We start from the raw sequence: 23,157 nt of genomic DNA, 5'->3' as shown, positions 1-23,157 counted from the left end.
GTGTGACTAGTATGGGGTTCGGGATAGCATAGTTTTAAGACCTTGGAGAACATTTCAAACGACAGAAACAGCTGTTCAAAGGTTTAATAGTGGTCACCTACTTGCAATCACTGCGGCGGATGATAGATATATCGTTTTTACGAGCGAGAAGGAACAGAAAGCAAGAAAAATCACAAGACATGTGCAACAAATTTCAAGATTGCCAATATCGCATTTTAGCTTTGTCAGAACGTTACACGACGGTAGTCTATTTACACGACTGCCCGAACGGTCTGTACTGTTACTGGCTTTTCATCAAAGACAGTATTTTCTGTCATGCTGGGAACACCAGATCTGAAAAAATTGGGAATGGATTCAAGTACTTTGTACGGACGAAAGCTGATTTAATCTAACTACCGATTCTGGACTCATATTCACTCTGGATAGAGTAGGGAATGCGCAAGACCTCCATCATCATTGGAAAGAATGTGTAAGAGAGGTGACAGTGCTCTCTCTCTCTCCCTCTCTCTCTATATATAATTATATATATATGTGTGTATGTGTAACCTTTACAACCTTATGGATTACAACCTTTGAACTATTTTCCTTGAATGGACAAAAGTTTGAATACTAATTTTATGATTTTAAATCTGCATGCGTTCGACGAATAGTATGACGCTACTCATGCAAGCCTTTTAATGATGTTATTTTGTTGCTATCATTGCATTTTTATTAACTCGTTTTCCTGTTTGAAAGGGGGATCTTGCAATCTCAATTTCGACAACTTTCTGACTGCTAAAGCACTTAAATCGGTACTGGAGCTCAGTGCTTGATAATAATAATAATGCACGTTTCATGCGTTTTCGTGATGCTACAAGGAGAATTTATCGCTTTATTATTGCCTCAGATAATTTATCGTCAATCAAAATTTTAACTTCTTTCCGACAATTATAATTAGTGCATCCACCTGTTAGCTTTTTTATTCTGTACACAGCTCGAAGTGCAGGTTTAAGAAAATGTACGCAACTCAAAATGCGTATTTAAGAGAATGGACACGATTCAAAATGCACGTTTATGAAAACTCACACAGCTCAAAATGCGTGCTTATGAAAACAGAGAGAGCAAAAAATAAGCCTTTTCAGTGTCCTACCCGAATGTAACAACTAAACAAAAAATTTAATGTTCTGTTTTTTTTTTTTTTTAAACTTCTTTACACACTGAGCATAATTATTTCTGGTCCCTGTTCTGTACTTCGGAGTTTCTAGGTACATTCCAAATGAAACTTTTCAGGCATCTGTTCGTATTCGGTACACTAAACTATAAAATTATTTTAAAAAGTTCGTATCATGTCGATTTAATATGACTATTTTAGATATAAGATAGGATCAACGACAACCTTGTAAAAAGAACTGTCAATTTTTAATATCTTTTCAATAAATACTGATTTAAGAAAAGGGCTAAATAATGTTTGCAAATAAACAAAATCACATTAAAAAGTTATTTTGATCAATTGGTTTATTCTTTAAAAAAAGAAAAAATTTTATTAGATAAGTTTGGAAGTCTGAGTCTATTTTTTTATAACTCATTTTGAGTTGTGTCCAATACAAGATCATGTCCAATACAAATAATTGTAATGACCAAAATACCATTTTATAATCAAATAAAATTTATCATCGTAGGAAATTTCGGCTACTTACGGAATAACTAGCAGATAAAATTATATCAGAAGCTCCGTATTTGAATCGTAGTTACAACTGTTACCTAAATAGAGCAAGCCAAACACAGTGCCATTTTATCGTCAATCGAAGTTTTGACTGGTTTCCAACTCGAACTAACCTAAGCAAAATTGAAAATCTGAAAGTAATAAAATAGAATAAAAACTGTGTTTTCTTGACTAAAAAGGAGTAAATAGATTTTTTTTTCAGACCTAAAACGCCGGGCACGCCATGTAATTTATAATTTTTTATTAATGTTTCTTTACTTATCTAATAAAAGCTTATGTGAGCTGAGCAAGATATATTTAAACTTAAATAAAAATTTAATAACCAAAATTTATTTTTAATCTTTCTAGTAAGTAATAATTGTTTTAAGATATTAATTTTTCATTATGAAAGAGCATTTCGTTCTTTAACCTCGCTTTTGGATGCATTTGCAGTAACTATTATTACCTGTAGCATAAATCGACTGGATTTCCTCAATTGCTTTTTTATACTTTACTTTTACCTTGTTATGATATCTAATAACTTTCCTTCTCTTTTGGAATGAAAAGTTTTTTCCTCCTTTATATTTGTAAAAAAGAGGACGTCAGCAGTCATAAATCATGAAAAAATTATATGCTTTAATTCTTCCTTAAATTAATAAAAAAGACTTCGATTGTTTTTTTTTCTTTTTCTTTTTTTAGGGGGGGGGGTTTCAAAAGTTTTTTTTTATTTAATTTGTATAATAATCTTTTGGGACCCAAATTTTTAATAATAGCATAAAATGTGAATTTTACCTAAAAATATATTACTTGGAAGAAAGTAAACTCATAAATACAATAGAATATTTTTTGAATTAATCAAACTTTCAGTTATTTTTTTTTATTATTAAATAACAAATGATAAATTGTAATTGTTTGTGTATTGCGGAATACAATAGTGTGAGGAGCACTAAAAAAAAGTTGAAACGAAAACAGAACACATTAAGTAAAAAATATCTATCGATATTTTTTACTTAATATGTTCTATTTTCGCTTAAATTTTTTTATTTTTTGTTTAGTGCTCCTCACATTATTGTATAGATATATTTTGCTTTGGTTATATTGATACAATATTAAAAATCATTAATGTTTACGGATATAATCGTGTGAGCTGATAAAGAAATAATATTTTTTCATTATTTTGTTTTCCGTCTTTTTTTTTAATAGTTTTTTTAAAAAATATTTTACTTTTCTTCTCTTTTCATTAATCTTTATTATTTTCCATTTTTTCTCTATATTTTTAACTTACTTTGGGAGTTCTATATACTTGCAGCTTATCTTCGTTCATGAGGTTTTGAAGTTCTGGAATTCCATTTGTATTTGTCAGTTCCCTAAATTCTTTTACTCACTTATTGCAATCTTCTAAATTTCTAACATTGCGTCTATGGGTAATTATGTTGGACGAAATAATTTCTATTTCATTTATAGACAAAGAAGGTAGTTTCTTAGACGAAAAAACTGACATTTCAAGTTTGATAAAACAGCTTTAGTACAAAATCATTCTATGCTTAAAATAACAAGTATATAGAGTAGAATGGAACAACGATGTGTCACAGAAAGCGTTGCCGTGGAATTCAATCAGCTCGTCCAAAATCTATCTTCGCATTCTGTCTCGGGAGGAAACGCGCGGTCTATTTTTGATTAAGAATAGCAGAATCTGAGACGTTTTCCCTCCCACAAATATCACTTGTGCGAGAGATAAACGTTCTTTCAAAACACAAATTTAACTTTTGCAAAAGATAAACATTCTTTCAAAACACACATTTAACTTTTGCAAAAGATAAACGTTCTTTCAAAACACCAATTTAACTTTTGCAAAAGATAAACGTTCTTTCAAAACACGCATTTAACATTTGCAAAAGTTAAACGTTTTTTCAAAACACACATTTAACTTTTGCGAGAGATAAACGCTCTTTCAAAGCACTAAGTCACTTAGTGTGTTATTCTCCAAAAAATATACTCATGTATACGGTCTCTAGGCCTCTTGTAAGCAAGCCATGAAGAATTCTTAAATTTCCATGCATTAGTTTTCTCAAATTAATGATAAATATGATTGCGCACATATATTCTGGTGTATTCTTCTTTCTTTCTTTTTTTAAAAATATATATTATAATCACTAGTATTGTAAAAAATAGAGGCGCTTTATAGTAATGCGTTAAAAGAGCTGTACGTTATAAAAACGAATAAATAATTTGTACACGAGTGTAACTTTGTACCGTTCGCATAAATAAGATGTATATCTGTGTATGTAACTAGAGAGTTTCAGGCACAAAATTATTTTTAGTAGATACGAAATTCAAGGTAAAAGTAGATGATGACTAGATGAATTTCACTTAAAATCCGATTTTCGATTTTTTTTTTCATTAAAAAATTTTATTTTTTATTTTTTCGTAATTTTTGCGATATTTCAGCTCATTAGTTCCTGTCATGCTCAAACTGAAGGCGTTCTAAATTTTTATTTTCGCCACTTACCAATTTAATTAAGGTGTTGTTATGCTTGGGGGGGGGGGGTAACAAAAAGTGCGATATCACTTCGGCTAAAATAAAAATATTTAAAATCAGTTGATTGAATGCTATTATATTATTTATTTTATACTTTTTTTCTTTAAAATAAGTACACATCTAATAAATATTATTGTTATGCTCACAAAAGAAAAAAAAGTGACGTGTAGAAAATAAAATTTGTAATAGGGTCAATAATATGAGTTTTGTTTCTGAGCTGCTAGCATGTGTTTGCATAATATAGTGTCACATGTGACAAGGAGGGTAGGGGGTATGGGAAAGTGTGACACTTGGAACAAAGGGGAGGAGGGTAGTCAAAAATATTGAAAAATAAAAGAAAAATAAAAGAAGAAGAAGCGTAATATCAATTAAGGACGGCTCCACTTCGGTCACAGTCAGCTAAATTTTCAATCTAGAAATTAGTAAAATTAATTGACGCATTAAAATTGTTAGGATAAATTTTCTTCTTCCTTTTTCTTTTTAATATTACCGATGATTATTAAGATTACATATTTAATCTTCTGAAACGTGTATCGCCTGTTAAAAACTTATGACGATGCCTCCTAAAATTTGCGCTTATACAGTTGGCGAATTTAAAAAGAAAAGAAAAAAAAATTGTTGGAAAAATATATATCAGAAACTGTGCTAAAAGATGCACCATTTTTATTGTGTTTGTATCCACTCTCTTTAAGACTTATAAGTGAGGATGGAATCTTGAAATCAAAATTACCTCCCTACTGGCTACAGTTTTTAAATATCTTTTGAAGTTTTGTGACTGATAGCAATTCAAGTTTCAATCGTTTCCTCACCGCTCTTAGTAGAATTTATAGTCAATTCCAACCACTTTCTGACAAGATGATTCCCTTCCTGATCTCAAGCAAACTTATTCGCTACTTTCAGACTAGTTCGTTTAAAATTAAATTGAAGCTCCATGTAGTGTATGATGATTATACAAGTTTCAATCATTTCTAAACAACTATAAGCAAAATTTATCTGGTATATAAAATTTATCGTATTCTAAATTTTTACCTCTTAGTAGCTAGAGTGTTCAAATCTCAACTGCACATTGCCAATAGAAGTTAAAAATGTTTCCTAAGTGGTGATATCAGATTTTATCGATTTTCAAAATTTTAATAAATTTCTGACCTAAACAAACTACGAAACACAGAACTATTTAGAAGAAAATAGTAAAACCACCGAAAATCCTCCTTTACTGATGTGCACTACAGTTTTCTTGCTAGTATATAGGTTTGGCAAGAATAAAATGATTTTCTCCTTTTTAGTCTTCTTGGAAAATGCAATTTTGTTTTTTAAATTAATTTTACTTGCTGTGTTATTTGCTTTTTTGGGTAAAAAGAAATTTAAGAAGTCATTTGCGTCCTTCCTAAAATAGGCACTGTCCCCTTTCTTTTTTATTTACTGCTAACTATAATATACAAGTTCAGTCATATACTATGTGTACAAGGATATAAAAGTCCAGTCACATAATGTGACCACCACTTACTTCCGACATCAACGTGAACTAACCAAGCACAAAAGGCAGGTGGAAAATATTACAATCGTTGAAGTAATGCGGAAACAGAGTGATTTATCCGACGTCCAAAAGCGATTGATTATTGGTTTTCGGGTCAATGGTGGATTCATTTCCAAAACGGCTAACTTTGTAAACTATTCACGTGCCGCTGTGGTAAAAGCATACCGGGCATTACAAATGGCACTATCCAAAATCAGTGACGTGGCAAATGTGGTGCACCACAGATCAACCATAGATGACAGAGGTGAACGATTGCTACAGAAATGCGTTTGGGCGAGTAGACCTGCATGATTAACTGACCTTCCAGATGAACCAAGGGGCTACGAACAGTGTGTCCTGAACGATAGTTCAACGAATTTTGTGCTTGTGAGCAACGCAGCAGACACCTGGTTAATGCACGTATGCTGACCAGCAACGAAGGTTTGAATTTGCACGTTATTATCGCAATTTTACGTTCATTGAGTGGCGACAAGTGGCTTTTTCCTATGAATCATGATTTATGCTCCATCGGACTGATGGCTGTTGGAGTAGACGGTATGATACGTCTGAAAGCACACTTCCTGCAATAGTCTGAAATCAAGGAATCTGCACCCTGTTCCAAATTCGAACAGGGAGTCTTATGGTCTTGGGATTATTTTTGTGGCATTCTCTGGGCGCATCCATCATTGTGGAAGACACAAGAGATAAACACAAACACTCCTCTGTCATTGCGGACCATGTCCACCCCTACATGGGAATTGTTTTTCTCACCTGCCATCGATCAGTAAAATAATGCGACGTGTCATACAGCCCACAGTGAATGTGAGTGGTTAGAAGAGCCCCAGTATGTGTTTACCGTACTTCCCCGGCCAACACACTCCCCGGACTTCAACCCAATCAAGAATCTGTGCAACCACCTCGATCGAGTGATTTTTGCCATGAATCCTCTATTGCGTTACCTAGTGCGGCTGGCCACGGTACTGTAGTCAGCATAACTACCTGTATATACCAGTTAACATATTCAAGAACCTAATTGACTCTTTTTCAGAACATCTCGCAGCGGTTTGCTCTGCGAAAGGATGTTGTTCTCGCTTTTGGCAGGTGGTCACATTAATGTGATTGGACTGTGGGTTTGGATTTTTGTTGTCATTCTATGCTAAATACTTCTTACATGCTAGGGAACGAAGAGTGTTTATAACACTGCTATTTTTGGAACTCGATTTTGTCCTACCATTCAAAAAGATACTGAGATAGAGTGTAATTGCATGAACATAGAACGTTTTTTTTGTTACATTGATGTATAATATTTCCCCTCAAAATTTATATAAATTGAGGTTTAACTTCTTGAATGCAATGCCTTGAAACAAGCTAGTTTTATTTACCTTTTTTTATATTAACTTTTGTGTAGTTAAATTACAGTAGAGCATGTATAGTAAAGCATAAAATCTGTATGATCAAAGTTTCAATTATTTGCTCAAAATTTGCTCTAATTCTTCCTTTGCCAGATTTCGAATTTCTCAATTCTTTGTGCAGACTTCAGCTCCATAAATTATGTCTGTTTTATATTAAGTGAACTAGTTTAATAATTTAAGTTTGTATTTTTAAAAAATTATACATTAAAAATGTTTTAAATGACTCTGCAGGAAGAAAATTGACACTTTAAACTTCGTTTAAAATTCAAAAGTATAGATCAAAATTGAATTGAAATTGCTCTGTCAAAATGGTCATTAAACAAATTTTTCAATACTAATTAAAACTGATTTTCCAGACTTCCCCCAAACATTTAACACAGCGTAGCCTAACAGCACTTCTGAAACGTTTGTTTAACAGATACAAAAAGGGAAACAGGAACTAAGTCACCTTAAAATCGGGTAGATATCTTATTTTCATAACTCCATTCAGAAATCAGTACACATCTTTTACCTAGTCATTAAAATAAAATAAAGAATTAGCAGCGAGCACAAAGCGCAACTTAAAAGTCTTGTTTAAATTCAAGGAACGAAGACTAATTAACCCTAGTAGCAATGCTACTCAGGTTGTCATGGAATCAATATTTGAAAACCATGGCTGAATAAGGGCTAAAAGAGCCGTTATAAACCAATATTTTGCATTGGCGGCCCAATATAGAGCTGACCGATTCACCCGATATTTTTTCAGCCATTTTTCAACCTAAATATAACCTGTATTTAATAATATTAGCTTATCTAGGTTCATTTGAGGCTAATATAGACGAAAGGAGTTTATAAAGGAGCCGTTATAAGCCAATATTTTGCATTGACGGCCCAATATATAGAAATGACCGATTCACCCGATATTTTTTCAGTCATTTTTCAACCTAAATGTAACCTGTATTTAATAATACGAGCTTATCTAGGTCCATTTGAGGCTAAGATAGACGAAAGGAGTTTATAAAGGAGCCGTTATAAACCAATATTTTGCATTGACGGCCCAACATAGAATTGACCGCTTCACCCGATATTTTTTCAGCCATTTTTCAACCTAAATATACCCTGTATTTAATAATACGAGCTTATCTAGGTCCATTTGAGGCTAATATAGACTTGACAATCTTATTGAGCCATACTGTACCTAAGATAAGATGTTGCTAGAGGCGTGGTACGTTTTAAGTTTTTTTCTTTGATTATTATTCATGTTTTTTAAACGGTTTCAGTAAATACTTCAGCTTAAATGAAGCGCTAAAAAAGAAGTTTTATTTGCAGCGAAATAATTAGGCCTATTTTCGAATGACACGAATTTGGGATCTGAAGGATTTTTGTTCTCTCTGCGTTTTGCGACAACATTAACGTCGATGTACTCTATCATAGCTTAAAGTTATTCTGATGTGTTGAACTCGTCATAAGTGCGTGGTTATTATAAGTCAATAAAAATAAACTTTTATTTCATCAAAGGAAGAACGCTTTATGTTTTTTTTATAATCATGCCTTCTTCCGTTTCTGTTTCAGAACCCCCATAACGGATGAGCGTTCTATTCTGGCTTATAATTGCAAAACTTGGGAAGAAACTCCTCAGGAAATAAAGGATATTTATCCTGATAACTATATACAACAGCATACTAAAGCAGTCGACAGGACCGTAAACTTATCTATTTGTGACAAGCCTGAACAGGTTGTGGATTGCCTGGAAGAGGGTGTTATGGCTTTTGATCCGAAGTATTCTTACAATCCTGGAACACTTTATTCTAGATTTTCTTTCTGGATTTATAGTCGTTTACCGAGACCTTTAGCCGATTTTCTTATAGTTCGTGAAATAGCTGGAGAAGAAATGCTTTAAAATTTACGAAGTGTTTTTTGATAAAAGAAAAAACTTCTAGGAAATTGTTTATCCTACCCTTTTCTATTTATGTGATTCTAGTGATTTCTAGTTATGTGATTTTTTAAGTGGGCATAATATTGGGTCGATTTGCTGCAGCCTATGACGTTTGCTCCCAGAAAATGGCTTTTTTGACACTAAACAAAGTGCATTGCGTTGGGATTATAAAATGTCTAAAAAATTAATGTAATGTATTTTTTTTGTTGTTGTTGATTTGCCCGCTAATGCTTTAGTTGAAATAATGCACTAGGGTCCGGCTTTAGTTTACTTTTTAACAAGCCTATCCCATCTGCGTTTTCCAATTGTTTTTTTTTCTTATCTTATTTTACTAAAGTATATCCAAACAATTTTATATAACTATCCAGATATGTTCTCATCATGTTTTTCAAAGTTTACGAATTAATGCTTATGAGTTAATGTTTTGAACTGCCCTGCCCTGAAGTATTTATTGTAATTCATGCAATTCTTTTCAATTTTATCTTTGTGCCAAGTTTACGTATTATTACAATTCAGATGTATTTTGTGCTCAATTTTCATCTATTCTTATAGTTATTGAAATAAATGATTTTTACTACTTTATTGAGCAAAATTTGTATTTGTTTATACTTTTAATTTTTTTCATGAAAATACAGGGAGTTGGTTAATCATCGATTGATTACCCTTGTGGAAAAAGTATGCCAATTTGGAATAGAAAATAAATATTTAATTATGAAAAAAAGCAAGAACTTAAGCAAAAATTTGACAAATCTCTGATAAGAAAATGTGAATAATTAAAATACAGCAAAAGCGAAAATTAAGACTAGGAATAACTTTTGGTCCAATGATCAAATTTTCACATACTGAGACTTAATCTAGAATAAGAATTTTAGGGCTCAACCATAAATATGCTAATTAATCAATAATATTTTAAGTTATGAAATTAGGCACAATAATGTACTTTCTCTCAATAAAAATATATTTTACTTATTTTTTTTTATGGATTTGTGATCTTAAAAATAAGGGGGGTATCCCTTATCTGGAAAATATGATCCCAATTGTTCAGGAAGGAGTTTTGGCCTCTTAATATAAATTTTACTTTTTCTGTATTTCGCTATATCTTGAAAGCTTTTTAAGTGAATCAGAAACTTTTTGTTTCCAGTAATAAAATTCGTCTATTCAAAGATAATTGCATGCGAGAAATATTTTTTTTTATAATTATGTTTAATAGTAGTCCAAAAATATTATGGTATACAAATTTTTACATCTTTTTAAAGTATGTAATTTTATGTATGTAAAGTATGTAATTTTATGTATGTAAAGTATGTAATTTTATGTAATAACAAAATGCTAAATTTGCCAAAATCAGTCGAATAGTTTCTGAGTTATCTAATTTTAAAAAGTCGTATTTTTAAAATTTAAATTTCTCACGAACTATTTCACCAACTTTGTTCAAAACAATTCAAAAATGTTTCGGCCTTTATTCACTTAAAATAACAAAGATACTAAATAATAATTAAAAAATTATATTGATTTTTCATGAAATTATTTTGTATTTTATGCATGTAAAGTATGTAATTTTATGCAATAACAAAATACAATATTTGAACAAAATCAGTCGAATAGTTTCGGAATTATCTTATTTTAAAAAGTCGTATTTTTTAAATTTAAATTTCTTGCGAACTATTTCACCAACTTTGTTCAAGACAATTCAAAAATGTTTCGGCCTTTATTTACTTAAAATAACAAAGATACTAAATAATAATTAAAAAATTATATTGTTTTTTTCATAAAATTATTTTGTATTTTATGCATGTAAAGTATGTAATTTTATGTAATAGCACAATACAAAATTTGAAAATTTCGTATAGTTTCTGAGTTATCTAATTTTAAAAAGTCGCATTGTTAAATTTTAAATTTCTCATGAACTATTTTACCAACTTTGTTCAAAAAAATTTAAATTTTTTCGGCTTTTGTTTACCTAAAATAAAACATACTAAATAATAATTAAAAAATTATATTGTTTTTTCATGAAATTATTTTTAGATACACGATTTGCTTAAAAAAGTTCTGGAGATAGAGCGAAATACGCAAAGAGTAAAATTAACGTTAAGTGATCCAAACTTTCCACAGTTCTTCTGCCATGTACTATTTTGACCATATATTTTATAAATCGTGGTTTTATAGATTTGAGCGTAACAAATCAGTCGAAAATAAAGGTATATTTAATCAGCGCAAGTTCGTTTTTATGTCTGATTTCCTAACGTAAAATATCGTCTGCACTAATTAATTAGCATACTTAAAATTAGACTTTCGAATTATTAAAACTGTATCTTAGTGCATCGAAATCCGATCATTAGATCAAAAGTTATTCAGAATGTTCACTTCTTTCTGCACGCTTCAAAATTATTCATTAAAACATTCATTAATTTTCTTAAAAATTTTCATTTAGTAATCCTAACAATCTAATTCAATGAGATATGCAATCTATACAGTGTGATAAATGTAATAATTCATTTACATTCCTGAATGCAGTTTAATTAAAATCATTTGAAATTGCGGTTACATTGGTTCGTGCTGTAATCGTATAATATAATTACTTGTAATAGTTTGATTATGATTACTGATTATCATGATTACTGACAAGTGTTCATTTTGAGTACATGTATTCGCGACAGCTTGTAATCAGAAATTATGATTACTGGTTACCGTGATCACTAATCATGATTACAAGTAGTTGACTACTATGTAATTATAATTTGTAATTTATTACAATTGTAACCGATTTCTGTAATCGGCACCTAACTCTGAGTAGTTTATCAGGAAATTGATGATTGTTAATTTATTCTTGACAACGGAATAAGAAATAAAAACTAAAAATAATAAATATAGTCTTCAGTCGAAACATTTCTGAATTATGATTCAATTTTTATTAATTATTGTGGGAGATTTTATCTAATTATTCATTAACTTATTATTCATTATTCTGAATGAACGATGCCTATCTTTGGTTAATATGACAGAGAACAATAAGCAGAAGTTCCAAAAGAAAAAATCAAAATTTTACTTTATAAACAAATTTTTATGGATTTAATTTTTACAAGTGCCGACGAATTATTTTATAATATAAACGTGACTCCGTACTTTAGTAAAAATGATATAATTATAAAATTATTATGAAAACCAATACACAAAAATTCAAAATAAAAATGTTAGTTCCAATTATAAGCAAAAGCATCTTAATTTAATATCTCTAATATTTTTATATGAATCCAAAATGTACAATATTGTTATAAAATTATTAAAATAGCCAATAATTTAAAAAAAAAATTATAATTGCTATGCAATATTATTATAGCTATGATTTTACATTTTTAAAACCATTTCTATTTCGTTATAACACATTTACAAATATCATATCAATGAAAAAAAATAACAATTTTAATTCTACAAATATACTTTCTAATTTCGAATACTTTTAGTTTAGAAAAGCATTTACATACATCATATCATTCAAAATGAATAATGTTCCTCATTTCTTAGAAATATTTTCTTGTTTTGAATTAGTTAAGTTTAGAAAAGCGAAACATACACCATATCATTTAACGATATTCATACTACAGAAATATTTTGAATATTATTAGTTCAGAAAAACATTTTAGAGATTGTTTTATTCAAAATAAATAACAATCTTCATATTTTAGAAATGTTTTCTTAGATTGAATTTGATTAGTTTTGAAAAACATTTGCATGTATCATTTAACGATATTCGCATTAGAGAAACATTTTGAATTTGAGTTATTTAAAACATTTTTTTTCCAGACATTATTTCATTTAAAATATAAAACCATCTTTATATAGTAAAAATATTTTCTTATTTTGAGTTTGATTAAATTTACAGATATTATATCATTCAAATATTCATATTTTAAAAATACTTTCTTATTTTGAATTTGGAGAAAAACATCATGTTGAAAATGTGCAAACATTTTCTTAGTTCATCAAATTTATAAAACATTCTTTTATGAACCCAAGGCACAGCTCCATCATCAAATGGAAGAGTTCAGTGTTCCGTAACTTCTCGTATGAAAACTTGATAATTTAATTATATAAAACACCTGGTTCGAATTAGCAAATACAGTATTGTTTAAAATTCCATTAACTTTTGCATTTTCCGTTGATTTCCCACTTTTTCTATTTTCCGTAATTGATACTGGAGGTTCCGCTGACGGTCTCGTATGTTTGCTGCGTATTTTGACCATTTGGGCCTCCGACACTTGACGTTCGTTTTGTGACAATTTGACCTTCTTGATTTCTATAGGTCACGCTACTACTTGCAAAACTTTGATATTGTTGTGGCTTACTGTCCACTAACACAAAAACAACTACTAAACAGAAGATAATGCGTACGAATGCGGCCATGTCCAACTTATCAAAACTTCGAACTTTAGAACTAGTTTCAAAGAATAACTTTTAAAATCTATTACGAATCTCTCCTACTTATATATCATCATTATTATTTCTAACTGTAGACAGTAATATTGTTTGTTGCTTTATTCGAATTTTGTTGTCACGAAAGTTGTAGATTGATTTATTTTGTATTACAAACGATATTATTCCAACTTAAATTATACTATTTGAAAAAACGCTATTTTTTCCTCCCATCAGTTGTTCAAATATTTTTGTAAAAAAGATGTCACGTGTTATTCTGTTGGGAAAGATATCCATATTTTTTCCCCGTTAGAAATTAATTCTTTGTTAAGCACTTTTCATAACTGGATTGAATATTAAATATTTCCTGGTGGTTGAAAAACAGTTCCTCTTATGATTGTTATAAAATAAATTGCAATGCAATCACGGTTTAACGTTGAATTTTTTATTTATTTTTTATTTTAAATTGTGTGAAAATAATGCAATGTCAAACTAGTGCGGTGTTAAAATTAGATACAAAATTTTAGTTGTCAAAACTTTCAATTTGTGAATAATTTTAAAATTGGAATGATTCAAAATTATTGACGTTTGCTTTAAACATGATACTGGCGTAATGCCGGTGCAATTGAAAAATCAACGTAAGTGAAGAAAAATTAAAAATTGATATTTTTATATATTTGGCATCTTTGTATTGTGAGCAACATATTTTAAAAAAAAAAATTTTTTTTTCAAAAATAAATTTTGTTTTATGAGTTTTTTGAAATTCTATTTTGGCGTTCACAGCAATAGCAATAGATGGAAAATAGTTGTTATTTGAATTGCACAGCAGCGTCGACATTTGACGAATTTGAAAACGTATTTTTCAAAAATAGGATTAAAAATTACCTCAGCTTCCTTACAGTCATACTATTCTGCTACAGTACACAACTTGGGAAATTAAATAAATAATAAAATAAAAATGAATCATAAAATAAATTAAAGCTATATCTAGGTCTGCCTATTTCTAGGATTTAATATAATTTGCCTTTTTAATTTCTTCTATTAGAGAACTTGAAAGTTTTAATTTCACTAGTTCGAAAAATGTACTACGAATAAAAGAAATGAGTCTAATAAGTTTTTTCTGTTCACAAAATATTCAATGAATTCAAAAAATTCAATAGTAAACGAATTCAAGGATTTAATATTTTGAATGAACAAAATAAATACAAAATCTTTCCTTTATTTAAATATCATTTCAATATTAAAGTTCGTGTAACAAAATATTTATACACATTCGAAAATAAAAGTGTTTTGAGCTTTAGAAAAAGTAAATCCGTTATTATTTAAAGATCGCGACCTCAGTTTGAAAAAGCAGAATATTAATATATTTGACATTTCCATTTGAGGTTTTAAATGGAAAATAGTTTCAACGAGTGTTTTTTCGTGTTTTAGGCAGTGGGTCTGCAGATTAAAACTTAAAAAGGGCTTACAGCACACGTTTTCTTTTCTTTCAAAATAATTGAGTTTACGATCAAAGAAAGATATATTTTCATATTAAAAGCATGTGACATTATTCAGATACATCTTTTTTGTTATGAAAGGCAAATTTCACTTAAACATGCTTAGCTTGGGTTTTTAAGGTTATTCCAAATCGGCTCTAGTGGCCAAGACGGATTAAGAATACCGCATTTTGGTTATAATCAATAATATTCGATGGTTATTATTTTAACGATACCCGATTAGGTAGTTAGCATAGAAAAATAATCATAATTTTTGTTCTAATCAGGCTCTGTCTAGTTTGATACACTGTTAAGAGGACGCTATATCGCCGGAGAAACTTTTCATCGCAAATTCTGTTTCTCTTCTTTTTTTCTTTTTTTTAGTTTTGAGTATAGAAAAAAGTACGCTCAAGTAAAGGAAGAGTAAAAAATAAAATTGAAAACATTGCTTTTTTTTTCTTTTCGTTTCAAATATCAGAATGTAAACAAATTATGGTAAGATTACTTCCCTGTTCATTTTGATATTTTGAAAAACTTTATTTTTTCATTTGAAACTTCCTGGATTATTCTAGGTTTACCTGAACTCAAACTTTAAATTACTAATGTAGGTGGAACAGAATTTATTATTGCTCATTTATAAATGCATAAAAGTAAATAAGAGTATGAGCTCAAATTTCCTGCGATTCATAAGATATGTATTCTGTGGAGAGAATTGTTATCGACCATGTCAACCTTCATCTATGAAAAGGTACACCCCTCATAGAATCGAGTTAACATCTCTTATATACTAGTGAATAGGGATTGTTATTTTTGTAGTGGTAGATACACTACAATTCTATCAATTGTTCCTTTTGCTGTTGTTATTGTTAATTTACGTCGCACTAGAGCTGCACAATGGGCTATTGGCGACGGTCTGGGACACATCCCGGAGGATTATCCGAAGACATGCCATCACAATTTTGATCCTCTGCGGAGGGGATGTTCCTTTTGCATAGTAAGGCGATATCCTTTAGAATAAGTTAGACTTTTATTGTTAAACGAAGATATTTAGTGCCGAATTTTCAAGGAAGTCGCTAATTTGGCGATATTTTTATTTCTGGTCATCTGTTTTATCATTACAAAATGACATAACTCGGTAATTTTTAGCTCACACGTGTTTTTTTTTTTTTTTTTTTTTTTTTAAGAGAACGAACGATTTTTGAGTAATAAATTTGCTAGTTCAAACAATAAACAACAAATCAATAACAGTCAACAAGAAAATACAATTAAGCGGGAGAAGAAGACACAAATAGCCAAATAGCGAGAGAGTAAAGCTGTTAAAACAATCCGTAAATTAATTTTGCTGAAGGAAAGAGTACTGCTCCCTCTGGTGTAGACATGGGCATACTTAGAAGGGGGGAGGCGGTAGGTATATGTCCGGCTTTTGATAATAAAACTCTCTAAAAGTTCCCTGACAAACACATCATCACAAACACATATATAATACACCAGTCATTATAGATTTAAATTCATTAAAGTTAAAAACAGGAAAGAGATTAATTTTTTTTACAGATGTTAAACAGAATTTTTTTTTAATATGAGAGAAATTTAGAAAATTAGTTAGACTGTGTATTTTAATTTTGTCCATCTAAAAAATGGGACACCTGCACTCAGGATGGTAGAAATCACCATCCAAAGTAAGAAGAGTGTTGACTTTTCAATTTCTACTGAAGTGATAAGTTTTCGGGGATTCTAACGGTAAAAGTGTGATAGTTTTGAACAAGAAGTAAAAAAAACTACAGTGAAAGCGAACTTTTAGAACTAAGGTCTACACTGCACAGAACCTAAATACAGAAGCATGCTCTGAAGAGTGTGATTATCTCTCTAAAGCCATAAATCCACTAGGTGGAAGAAAAACTTGTAGTTGGTGGCAAAGTAAAATACCTTTATACACCCAAATACAACCATTAATGCTCAGAGCTATAAAAATCCTTCGGTGAGCACTAAAATGTTTTCATCTCATTTTAGAGGAACATAAGTCCGTTGAAATTCCCCTTAGAGCACTCTTCTCTTGTCATTTTGAATTCTAGGATAAAGAGAAATAACATTTGATAACTTTTAGAACTTTTGCTGATTTTCGCGAAAATGTAAGACAGTGAAGTTAAGAGGTCAGAAATTTTCAATAGGTTTTCGATTTTTGTACATTTATGTGTTTTTTAATTTTTTAAAACTTTTATCTTTTTTAACAGCGACTTTTTTAATGGTGACGAAAAGCTTTTAGTAACTTAAACTACCCTTAAACATTAATACTTTTAAAAAATAATTCTAAAATCACCTGAATTTCCATAACCTGAATAATCTAAAATCATATTCTTGTCTCCGTAATTGATGCGCCCTCTCAACTTCTTTAGTAGCTCTCGTTTGCAGGGATAAGATTGTTTTGAGTTATTGTGGCCACGCTCCGAACTTTTTTGCTGTCTAGCAGTTTTTCATATTCTTACAGTTCTTTCGAATTTCTATGGTGATATGACTTCGATTTCTAGCATCCATGTGGTTTTATGTGCTCTTGAACACTTACTCTGCTCCAACCAATTTTTAGTTTTTGACTAAATCAAAGTTTTTTTTTAATGCTTTTTGAATCAGTTGTTTTGTCAAAACCCAGTTAGTGTTTTGTCTCATCTTTATTGGGTACCTGAGGGCAACAATTTCCCTTCGTTTTGTTTTTTAATAACTTCTGTAAAGGTATCTTAGAATATACAGAGTGTTTTATAAGAACCACCCTTAATGTATATTTTTTTAAAATCCTTGTCTAAAATTTAATTTTAAAATGTAGCACATTAAGGGTCGCAAATTAATAATCATGGGAGGAAAAAGCTAAAACGCTAACCAGGGTGCGTAGCCAAATCTTTGAATCAAAAATAAGCACTTTTTAAAAACTTTTCAAGCACTTTACAAAAATTTTCAAGCACTCAAAAAATTCATATTCAATCANTTGAATCAGTTGTTTTGTTAAAACCCAGTTAGTGTTTTGTCTCATCTTCATTGGGTACCTAAGGGCAACAATTTCCCTTCGTTCTGTTTTTTAATAACTTCTGTAAAGGTATCTTAAAATATACAGAGTGTTTTATAAGAACCTCCCTTAATGTATATTTCTTTAAAATCCTTGTCTAAAATTAATTTTAAAAAATAGCACATTAAGGATCGCAAATTAATATTCATGGGAGGAAAAAGCTAAAACGCTAACTAATGAATTACCACTGCACAGAGCTCAAAACAATAAAATTTGTTTGATTGCTGAGGGAAACAGGGAGGAGTTGTAAAGTACTTACAGAAACACCTTTTATTTTATTCAGGTAATGAAACAGGTTTTCTTATTTTTCATTCATTGGGCAAAGTATATATGCATACGGCGTTTTAAACATTCATTAATGCTACCCAAACTATTCAAATACCCAATATTAATTTAAAGTAGTATTCTAATATTTTTAATATCTTCATGTGCGAAATATTCCGGGTGTTCCGTAAATATCGCTCTTAATATACATTTATGAATCCTAGATAAAATGAAATTAAGACAGTATGCGCATTAGGAATCGCAAATTTATATTTAAGTGAGGAAGGAAGAAATAAAAACGATAACGCAATCTGTCAAATCACTTGCAAGGGAGGCGGTATGAAATACAAAACAAGTTTGATTACCTTATGAAACTTAGAGACGTTTCTACTCTACGACTCTTCTCTTTTTCTTTTGATAATCAAACAGGTTTTGAAACTTTCCAAGATTTCAACAGCATTTTTGTTTTTCTCTCACTTGAATATTAATTAGCATCCTTAAAATTAGTACTGTTTGAATGGATTTTGTGCATGAGTAATGAAATGAAAAAAATTTATTTCATTGCCCATGTAAGGTCGGTACTTACGAAACACTCTATATACAGGGTTATTCTTAATTCCCTCCGGGGTTTCGAAGCGTTATAGTAAAAAAACGAAGACGAATATGGCAAAAAAGAGCATATGAAATTATTCCGAAAGTATTCCAAGTTTTAATTTAAGCAGTTGCCGGTAGATGACAGTAACATGTACCACTGAAGCCAGCTGTAGTAAAGAAAAATGGCGTTTACAGGCGGAGAGAATTATGAATAACCCTGTATAATAAAAATATTATAACCATGATCTTATTTTATTAATTTTTTTTTCAGAACTCCTATTACGAATGAAAGAGCTATAAACCAATATATAGCGAAGTCATGGGATGAAGCCCCACAAGATGTGAAGCAATACTTTCCAAGTAATTACTCGCAGCGTTTCATCCAAAATGTCATGAAATTCTTGACATACTCCATAAGTGATAAACCTCAGGAAGTTGTGGACTGCTTAGAAGAAAGCGTCATGGCCTTAACTCCAAAATATGCTTACAACCCAGGGACGGTTTACTCACGATTTTCTTTCTGGTTCATGAACAGAATTGCCAAGCCACTTGCTGATTTAGCCCTTCATGACGAATTTATACTTAAAATCGATCCACCTGTTGCACAGAAATGAAATTGCTTGGACTAAAATGATGATATTTGATTTGATCTACATGTAAGTGGGACACATATGAACAAAATATTTATTTACCTTGTTCTGGGATAATTGTTTTCGGAAGTAGTTATCTACTTTGGGGTCAATTCTGTGGAATTGTACATGAAACAATCACATTTTGTTCTCAAATAGTTATTGTTTTAAAATTCAATTTTTATACATTTATATGCCGTTGAGTATCTTGAAAATGACTGACGATACTAATAATCAATTTGATGAAAACGGAAGGTGATAGAAATGTGCGATTTGCCGCCTTCTGCTTTGAAACCCAGCGATTTCTTGACTTAAAGTTTCAAAATTAGTTACTAAGTTTACCAACAGATGGTACTACAAACTGAGAAAAACTACGAAAAACTATTTTGATAAAAACCACTATTTAAAAGACGTTCGTGCAAACTTTCCAGTTAGAATGATCTAACATGCCGCGGGAAACATCTCTTTTATTGGTTTTCCCAGTCAGCGCCGTTGTTTGTAGACGAACTTAGTAACTAATTTTGAGATTTGTTTCATTTATTTATTTTTGTTGCCTACGTAGAACGCAGCAAACAGAAAATCTCAATCTTCTTCTTTCGATTCTTTTTTTAAATACAAATAATAAAGGGGCCTACCTGGCCGAACTGTATCGCTCGTCAAACGCAATGTGAAGCGTGGAGGTGGCGGGTTCGAATCCCGTTGTTACCCTGGATGTATTCTTTGTGATGTCCTTCTCTAAATTGTTCTATCTGTCCTTCTACTTGACAAAGGTTTATAAGCCTAAATTGAGCAAACAAGCCTGCAAATGTATGTAATTTCACTAAACAATATAAATAATAAATCAGGTAATAAATACACGCATATAATAAATACTACTGAGGAGTGTCTCAAAATACAATGGTCACGTAACGAGCCAAATGACTTCAAAATACATCGGAAACAGTAACCCGAAGTATATGGAGTAAAGAGCTTGCAGCGCACCCTAGTGTAGAAAACCTTATCCATAGAAAAAGAGTTTAATCTTATTATACCTGATTTAGATTTTTATAATGAAACTAACTGTCATGTTAGATTTTTTTTCCTCTGTGATATATATAAGTTAAAGAATATTTTTATTTTGTTGAAGTATTTGATTAGGGACAAATTTTTTAGAATTTATTTTCACAGTTTGCCTTTTTAATATAGATCTTTTCGTATATAGGTATAAACTATTGTGATTTACTATTTGTAGCTTTTTTGAACATATTAAAATAAATCATTTATTATTTTTGCTGAATGTTCTACTATATGAAAAACTTCTGTCTTAACCTTTGTCATTCTTGTAGCTGGAATGAAAAAAAAAATGTATTTAAGAACAAGTTTTAGTTAAGAGTAATCATTTCTATGAAAGCACACAAAGGAATGATGAAAGTACCTATGTATGTATGAAAGTATCTAAGTTTCTATGAAAGTACCTAAAAAAATCAGCATATGTGTAATGTTCAGATAGTGTTCATTTGAGCGACAATCACTTCAACGACAGGCAATTTCTCTGTCAATAAAAAGAAAATTATACTATGATACATAATGTTCCACCACAATAAATAGTTCACAAATTGAATCGTCACAAAAATTAATACAGTTTAAAATCTCGTTAAAAAAAAAAGAGCAACAAACTTTTACAATGATAATAATAATAGTAGTACAAAGAATTTAATCAGTATGACGGAGGTTTTGTTTCTCCGTCAGTAGTCGCCAATAGTTGTATATTGTAATATATGAATGTTCATTTAGGCCATTAATGAAAGAATTGAACAATTGAGTTTCCAGGAAATAATGTACAAATCGTTGAATGTAAATTTAGATTTTATTAAGAATAATTTGTGATTTAGACAATGGCCATTTCTTCATCAAAAAATAAGAAATCCCTTAAAGGGATGAAATCAGAATACTCTCTATTGAGAGATCATAAAGCCAGAACATCCTTTCTGACCGTTTTAAAAATTGAGACTGGGGAGACCCCAAAGGGCTCCCAGCCTCCACAAATTTGAAATTAAAAGTGAATATAATTATTCTCAACGGACAGAGAATGTATGGGCAGGAGATCCAAAGTTGGCGATTTATCCTAATATACCATAGCCAAAACAAAGCCAACTTGCATATCAACATGGGTTTAAAAGAACACCTTGGCGATCACGAGTCGCCAACAAATTTATGAGAATTATTACTACCATGCAACCGAAACATTTAGCCGTTGGAAATTTAGAATAAAAAGTTATAAATAGATTTTTGTTTTCGATTAGAGGCGACAGTGAATTTATAAGTCTGCATTAGTAATGAAATAAAAAAAAAAGTATCCGTTACATTGATCTAGAAGAGAAGAAATAAATATTTTATGTTCGTTTAAAAAGATTAAGTTTTTGATTTATTTTAAATCTAATTCTTCTATTAATAAAAATCAGCTTAAGTAATGAAAGATATTTTTAAAAGATAGGAAATAAATATGTAATGCCAATTGTGGCATCACAATCAGAAATGTACAAGTGAAATTACTCCTTAATTTATCATACATTTTATATTCCCAAGTTCAAATATTTTTTTTTTTCATATGCAATAATCATTTGTATTGTCACGATCAACATACTAACAAAATTTTCTGTCATAAAATTGGAAAATTATATATTTCATAACCAAAGTAATCTCTTTCTCTTTTTTTATTTGATTATTATTATTCTTTTTTTTTTGAAAAATAGTGAATTTTAAAGTAAAAAACTAAAATAGATCAGAGGCAATTACGAGGGTTGGTGAGCGAAGCGAATAGGGGCAAAATTTTTTAGTATTATATAAGTCTTGAAAAAAATGCATGTTTGAGATAACAAAATGAAACTCCAACTTGGAAAACATGTTGGCAAATATTATTTATCTAGCCGCGGTGGCTCAGGGGATAGAGCTCTCGCCTCCCAATGAGGTGAACCGGGTTCGAATCTCAGCAACGGCTGGGGAGTGGGGGTGCGATAAGGGTAAAACGCGTATACATACATTTTTGGTATCTAACAGAAGCATTGGGAGGGGTATTGCAAACATAGGTTCCAGGTTGAAAAGTATATGTCATATTCTGAGTCAACCCTTCGTTGTTCCCGAACTGGTTTCAAATTTGGTGCAGTTCCTAGGTGAAACTTGTGATTTATTTTGAATTTTTGCAAGTTTAATCTTTTTGAGAATGTTCTTTTTAATGGTTTAGATTTTTATAAACAAATTATTGGAATTTCACAAGGTAATTCCTTTTCTGGGGCTTTTGCCAACATTTTTTTGAGGCTAAATTTCTTGAACATAAAGAACTTAATGCTTTCCGATACATTGATGATTTGATTTTGTTTAATTGTGATGATTATAATTTTATTTATAGTATTTATCCTGGTGATTTGGTCCTGAAAAAAACTAATGAAAATTGTTTTAATATTGAATATTTAGATTTTAAAATTGATATTGTTAACAATTTTATTAAAATTGGTGTGTTTGATAAAAGAAAAGCCTTTAATTTTAATGTTATTTTTTTCTGCAACTTTAAAACTAATTTGTGTAGTAAAATATTCAAAAATCTTGTTTTTTCGCAATTAGTTAGGATCAAGAAAATTTGTAATAATGTTGAAAGTTTTCGGGAAGCTGTGGATAATTTTTTAAATAATTTGAGTAA

General features: G+C 30.3%; 1 protein-coding gene across 2 annotated transcripts in view; it reads left to right on the top strand.

The window, feature by feature from the left end:
- The window catches only part of LOC107440015 (short-chain dehydrogenase/reductase family 9C member 7), a 40,271-nt gene extending 19,511 nt beyond the window's left edge, over positions 1–20,760 (top strand). Inside the window, exon 5 of one of the 2 annotated variants that reach the window (XM_016052785.3) lies at positions 19,127–20,760. In XM_016052785.3, the coding sequence (XP_015908271.2) occupies positions 19,127–19,469 (343 nt within the window). In that variant the 3' untranslated portion in view covers positions 19,470–20,760. Of the gene's footprint in view, positions 1–8,696; positions 9,643–19,126 lie in introns of those variants that run through there. The other variant, XM_016052786.3, reaches the window with a different exon arrangement.
- Positions 20,761–23,157: the final 2,397 nt, after the last annotated feature.

This window comes from Parasteatoda tepidariorum, chromosome 7 (genome assembly GCF_043381705.1).
Source record: "Parasteatoda tepidariorum isolate YZ-2023 chromosome 7, CAS_Ptep_4.0, whole genome shotgun sequence".
NCBI lineage: Eukaryota > Metazoa > Arthropoda > Arachnida > Araneae > Theridiidae > Parasteatoda > Parasteatoda tepidariorum.
This window is presented reverse-complemented; position numbering and strand designations above follow the sequence as displayed.